Source organism: Phacochoerus africanus, chromosome 15 (genome assembly GCF_016906955.1).
Source record: "Phacochoerus africanus isolate WHEZ1 chromosome 15, ROS_Pafr_v1, whole genome shotgun sequence".
Lineage (NCBI taxonomy): Eukaryota > Metazoa > Chordata > Mammalia > Artiodactyla > Suidae > Phacochoerus > Phacochoerus africanus.
Window position 1 is genome coordinate 5,700,113 of NC_062558.1, and position 6,786 is coordinate 5,706,898.

At 57.6% G+C, this 6,786-nt stretch overlaps 1 protein-coding gene across 1 annotated transcript; it reads left to right on the forward strand.

Annotated features, from left to right (window-relative positions):
• Nucleotides 1-1,119: 1,119 nt before the first annotated feature.
• Nucleotides 1,120-2,626, forward strand: LOC125116247 (basic proline-rich protein-like). The gene is made up of 3 exons (XM_047761282.1): nt 1,120-1,394; nt 1,862-2,060; nt 2,310-2,626. The coding sequence occupies exons 1-3, from the start codon at nt 1,245-1,247 to the stop codon at nt 2,624-2,626; spliced, it is 666 nt and encodes a 221-aa protein (XP_047617238.1). The 5' UTR covers nt 1,120-1,244.
• The last annotated feature ends 4,160 nt before the right edge of the window (nt 2,627-6,786 follow it).

Below are 6,786 nucleotides of genomic sequence, written 5' to 3' on the forward strand. Positions count from 1 at the left end.
CAGAACCTCATACTGACTGAAATGAGCCAGAAAGACAAAGACAAATACCATATTATATCACTTATAACTGGAATCTAATATCCAGCACAAATGAACATCTCCACAGAAGAGAAAATCATGGACTTGGAGAAGAGACTTGTGGCTGGCTGATGGGAGGGGGAGGGAGTGGGAGGGAGCAGGAGCTTGGGGTTATCACATACCACTTAGAATAGATTTATAAGGAGATCCTGCTGAAAAGCATTGAGAACTTTGTCTAGATAGCAATGTTGCAAAAGAAGAAAGGCTGGGGGAAAAATGTAATTGTAATGTATACATGTAAGGATAACCTGACCCCTCTTGCTGTACAGTGGGAAAAAAAAAATACTAAATAATTTAAAAAAAAAAAAAAAAGAAAAGAAAGCTAATGCTTAGGAAATCCGTCATGGAGAACAATGCAACTTTGTGTGTGTGCGTGGGTCTTGTGTTGTTTGTCTTTTCAGGGCTTCCCCCTCGGCACGTGCAGAGTCCTGTGCTAGAGGTCCTATTGCTGGCTGACATAGTTTTGCAAGTCCTACCTAGCCAGGGCCCTCAGAGAAGAACAAGACACAAAAGGAATCCACATCGGAAAGGAAGAAGTCAAGCGACCCCTCAATGCACATGACGTGATCCTATCCCCGCAGACCCCTCAAGACGCTCCCAGAAAACGGGTAGAGCGCCTCAGTGAATGGGGCCAAGTCGCAGGAGGCACCATGAAGGCACAGAAATCGACTGCCTTTCTCTACCCTGGGAACGAGAGCTCGGAGAGAGACATCGGGGAAACGATCCCATTTGCCGTCACCTCCCAAAGAAGAGACGGCTGAGGAAGAGACCTCCCTGGAGAGACGCAAGGACGTCCTGGGAACCCTCCAAGACGCTGATGCAAGCAATCCAAGAGGACGCAAACAGATGGCAAGACACACCATGCCCTTGCGTTGCAAGAGCCTATAGTAGCCCAAGGACCATGCTCCCCGAGGCAGTCCACAGAGTCACCGCCATCCCTGTCAAATGCCCAAGACCGTTGTTCACAGCACGAGACCATGGGGTTGGTGGGGGGAGGGGAGCTGGAGCAGCCCAGAGGGACCCTGGGGGAGACATGGGGAAGGAGGAAGGCCAGTTGGGGGGACCCCAGGAAGTGACCTCACTTCCCTGGCGACAGAGGCCAACGGAACTTGGAACCTGGGGAGCCGGGCACCTACTGGTCCAGTCCAGGAGAGGACGGAGGAGGGATGGACTGGCTCTGCTGCATCCCGCTCTCCCGAGGCCGAGGCCGAGGCCGCAGGCGTCGTCGCGGCAGAGATGGCCTCTGCCAAGCCTGCAGAACCTGGATGAGAACGCGAGGCGGACGCCTATGGGCCGTTGCCCGCAGGGACCCAGAGGTAACACCGGGAGAGGGAGCTCCAGCCAAGGGCAGGGACCTCTCGGATCCCACACGGGAGCCCCAAGTCCCCTCCCTGGATGACTATGTGCAGAGGCGCGTGGTGAGGGGTGGGCCCGCCTCAAGCAAGAGCCGGCTGATGAGGGCTTGGAGGCCTGCTGGGCAGGGCCTGTCCACACCCCAGGACACAGCTGGCTGGGGAGAAGCAGGGGGCTGAGGGGGGTAGGTGTGGAGTCAGGGCCGAGCCCTGCGTGCCAGCGGTACCCCCAGCCCTCCAGGGGGCTCTCGTTCCTCCCGGGTCAGGGGGGAGCCACTGGTGTGTGGCGGGGCTGTGGTGTCTGAGCAGGCAAGGCCTCCCCTGTTCTGGGAGCTGAAGGCAAGGGGGCAGAAGAAGCAGCGAGAAGCTAACAGCCCCACAGGGCTCTGACGCCTCGGGGCCGGGCCCTCTGATGCTCACTGTCATTGCAGAGTCCCCCACCTGAGACCCGCCAGGAACGGGGTGAGGAAGGCAGAAGGCCACCCGAGGAACCTCCACACAGACTGCTCCCCGGGGTCCTCTGCCGGGCTGGTGGGGAGCGCAGGAGCGCCAGCTGTGGCCATGAAGACACCGTCCACACGAGCCTGACAACCCTGGAAGGCCTGGCCCCCCCTGAGGCCCAGCCTGAAGGTGAGAAGAGGGGGCCGGGGCTCTGGGCGCGGTGGGGGGAGCTGAGGTGGGGGCCGCACAGCGGGGAGTCCCCAGAGGATGCTGTTGGGCCAGGAGCCAAGACAAAGGCACGCGCCCCGCCTGGAGGACAGCAGAGCCAGAAGGGGCTGGCCGGGACCGGTCGGGAAGGCTCTGGGAGGACTGCTCTCCTTGGAAGAGCACATGGCAAGGCGGGCAGGCACCAAACCTCTTCCTCTCTCACACCTCCAGCAGGAGACCCGGAGCCAGAGGCCAAGACGCCAGCCGAGCGGAAAGACCCTGGAGCAGCCCCCAGAGGAGGTCCAAGACCACAGGAGGACTCAGCACCCGGGCAGGGAGGACCTGTAGCTCTTTCAGAGGGACACTCACGTCCTCGTGGGGACTCGCCCCCCGGGGAGGATGAACCCTCTGCTCCTCTCCCAAGAGGCCCAGCTCCTCTTGAGGAGTCCCCCACCCGGGCAGGGTGGAACCAAGGCGCCTCCTGCAGCAGGACCAGGCCCCCAGGAAGACTCAACTCATGGGCAGGATCAACCTGCTGCTCCTCCTGAAGGAAGACCAGAGCCTCATGAGGTCTCACCTCCCGGGCCGGATGAAAATCCTGCTCCTCCTCCAGGAGGACGAGGCCCTCAGGAGGACGCACTAGGTGGGTGGGATGAAAATGCTGCTCCTCCTCCTGGAGGACAAGGCTCTCAGGTGGACTCACCAGCCAGGCAGAATGAAAATCCTGCTCCTCCTCCCGGAGGACGAGCCTCTCATGAGCACTCACTAGCTGGGCGGGATGCAAATCCTGCTCCTCCTCCTGGAGGACAAGGCTCTCAGGTGGACTCACCAGCCAGGCAGAATGAAAATCCTGTTCCTCCTCCTGGAGGACGAGGCTCTCAGAAGGACTCATCAGCCGGGAAGGATGAAAATCTGGTTAATCCTCCTGGAGGACAAGGCTCTCATGATGTCTCACCAGCCAGGCAGGATGAACATTCTGCTCCTCCTGCAGGAGGACAAGGCTCTCATGAGGACTCAGGAGCCGGGCAGGATGAAAATCCAGCTCCTCCTACAGGAGGACGAGGCTCTCATGAGGACTCACCAGACGGACCCGATGAAAATCCTGCTCCTCCTCCTGGAGGACAAGGATCTCAGGTGGACCCACCCGTCCGGCAGGATGAAAATCCTGCTCCTCCTCCTGGATTACGAGGCTCTCATGACGACTCAGGAGCCGTGCAGGATGAAAAACCTGCTCCTCCTCCTGGAGGACAAGGCTCTCAGGAAGACTCACTAGCTGAGCCGGATGAAAAACCTGCTCCTCCTCCTGGAGGACCAGGTTCTCAGGAGGACTTACGAGCCGGGAAGGATGAACATCCTGTTCCTCCTCCTGGAGGACGAGGCTCTCAGGATGTCTCACCAGCCGGGCAGGTTGAACATCCTGCTCCTCCTACAGGAGGACGAGGCTCTCAGGAGAACTCTCCAGCCGGGCAGGAGGAAAATCCGGCTCCTCCAACAGGAGGACGACGCTCTCCTGCAGACACACCAGCCCAGCAGGATGAATATCCTGCTCCTCCTCCAGGAGGACGAGGCTCTCATGAGGACTCCCCAGCCAGGCAGGATGAACATCCTGGTGCTCCTACTGGAGGACGAGGCTCTCATGAGGACTCCCCAGCCGGGCAGGATGAACATCCTGCTCCGCCTCCTGGAGGACAAGGCTCTCCTGAGGACTCAGCAGCCGTGCAGGATGCAAATCCTGCTCCTCCTCCCGGAGGACGAGGCTCTCAGGAGGACTCACGTGGCGGGCAGGTTGAAAATCCTGCTCCTCCTCCAGGAGGACGAGGCTCTCACGAGGACTCACGAGCTGGGCAGGATGAAAATCCTGCTGGTCCTCCAGAAGTCTCCCGTCCACTCGAACACTCACCAGCCCTGCAGGGGGCACTTGGCGCTGCTCTGGCCGAATTCCCGGACACTGATGTGCCTTTCCCTGTGCTAGATGGCAACGTTGCCCCGGCCTCTGCTGGGGACAAAGGGCCCGAGGCGCATTCAGCAGCCCTTCTGGGAGTGCCTGCCCTGACTGCTCCCGCACCCCCTCCACCAGGTCCTGGCCTGGCTCTTTCAAGAACCCTCGGCCCATTTCCAAAACCACCTTCCCCAAGGTCCCCTCCGCCCCTGCCAGTGCCCTCCCCATCAGCTTCCCCCAAACCCCATCCCCTTGCTCCCCCTCCTGACATGCACTCTCCTTCCCCTCTCCTGATTGCTCTTTGGAGATGTGTCCAATTTCTCTTTCTGATTCATGTCATGTATGGTATAGTTCACTTTGTGTTTTGAGCCTAGAGTTTTTAGAACGTTGAAACAAAATAAAAATTTAAAAAAAGGAAGTAGTTATTGATAGGGAAGTAATAAAAAGCACAAATTAATAAATAAAGCTAATTATTCTCAATCAATCATTGAGAAGACAGAAGTGATTTTTGTGTGTGTGTGTCTTTTGTCCTTTGTCTTCTGTCTTTTGAGGGCTTCCCCCATCGCATATGGAGGTTCCCAGGCTAGGGGGTGGATCGGGGCCAGAGCTGCCGGCCTCCAGCACAGCCAGAGCAACAGGGGATCCAAGCCGTGTCTGGGACCCACACCACAGATCACGGCCACGCCGGATCCTTTCCCCTCGGAGTGAGGCCAGGGATCGAACCCGCTTCCTCAGGGATACACGTCAGGTGCGAGAACCGCTGAGCCACGACGGGAACTCCGCGAGCCAGGAAAACCGTTGGAGGACCGTCCAAGTCAGCTGAATTGACGGCTCGGGTGGGGAGGTTGTGCACTTGTGGGCAGTAGCTGCCCTTGCACCAAGCGCAGGGTCGCATTCATTCTTGGATGTGGTTGCACCCTGTCCAGAACATCCTGATTCACAGAGCTGAGGAATCACACGATTGCGATGGCTTGAAAATGCTCACCAGAGGACGGTGGCAAGAGGGCGGAGGACTAGTGCGACACGCTCGCCCTCTCCCACAAACCCAACCAAAAAACCACTTCTACAAGTTAAACGACTCGCACAGAACAGCAATCCATCGCTCACAGAAGAACCTTAACTCCAATAACGGCAAGAATCTCGTGACATAACTGGGTTGAACAAGAGAAAAAGAGGAGAGTGAGAGAAGGGGAATCCAAACTGGCCGGGCACTCCTGAAAGGGAACTGTGGAAGAGAAAGGGATCCCACACCCTAGAAAGTCACCTACTCAGTGGACAGATCAACCGAATCGGAGGACTCTCCAGATGCAGAGAAGAGTGCAGCAGTAAGTCAGAGTTCTGAAAAGCAGAGCGAGAACTGAACACATCATCTGAACTACTGGACAGACACCCAAAACTGAGATGCTTGGGTGGGGGCTGGGCACCGAGACCTGGGCTCTGGAGGTTAGTCCCCAGGAACGGGCTGGGGTGGGCAGTGCGGAGACTGCCTGCGGGGGGTCTAGGAACCAGTCTGTCATGTTTGATGGGGCAGAAACTGCCTGGGAGACTAGGAAGCAGAGCATTGCGGGGGAGGGAGCAATACACTAAGGGCTGGGAAGTGGAAAGCCACATCAGAGGGGACCTGGGAGAAGAGCTGGATCTGCAGAAGGGACAAGGCGCCAGTGTTGGGGAGGGGCGAGAAGAAGGGGTGGGCCCCCATAGAATACTCCCCATGCCACGGCGAGCTCTCTGGCCTGCCAGCCATCAGAAAGCTGTGCTTCCCACTGCATCCCCCCTCCCCTCCCCCTCACGCACATGCCGGACCTGGGGCTGCCTGCCATCCCGGAGGGCTGGCCTCAACAATTGCCAGAAGCCTACCACCACAGGGGCTTTCCCTGCCCTGGTCTGCTTGCCCTCTGGAGGGGCTACACCCCCGCGGGGCAACACCAAACACAACAGCCCCTTGGAAAAGTCCTGCAGCCTAGAAAAGATAGAACAAACTCGGCCGGGCCCATGAAAAATCTGCCTACATTCTCAGGCAGTCCTTCCAAGTCGGGCTGCCCTGGGGAAGAGCCTCTTGGGTTCTCAGCGGCCCAGCTGGCCGCTCCAGCCCTCAGGGGGTGCTGCGCTCCCGCGGAAGAGCTGCCCAGCACCGCCAGCCCCCTGCAAGAGCCCCACAGCCCAAAAACACCAGAGCAAGCTCTGCCAGGCCGAGGGAAATCTGCTTCCGTCGCAGTGCGGACCTCCCAGTCCTGTCTGCCCTCGGGAAGTCCTCCGTTGCTTCAGAGAGACCCTGTCAGCACCGCCCAGCCTCTGGAAAAGCCACGCTGCCTCAGAGAAGACTGACCAACCACACCAGCCCTCAGGAAACATTCCACGACAGTGCCAAGGCAAGCACTGCCTGGCCACGGAGAGTACAAATCCACCAGGAAAAAGAAAACAACAAGCAAGATGAAGAAGCTGAGAAACCACCCCCACTTAAACCAACAGGAAAACTCACCTGAAGCAGTCAACAATGAAACAGATCTCTGCAGTCTGACAGACCTGGACTTCAAAAGAGAAACAGTGAAAACCCTGAAGGAATTAAGAGAAGCTATGAACAGGAATGCAGACACCATCAGAAAGGAACTAGAAAATATAAGGAGGAGCCGAGAAAAACTAGAAAATTCATTTGCAGAGATACAGACTGAACTAAGGGCAGTAGAGACCAGAATGAATAATGCAGAAGAACAAATCAGTGATGTGGAAGATAGAATAATGGAAATCACCCAATCCGGTCAGCAGACAGAA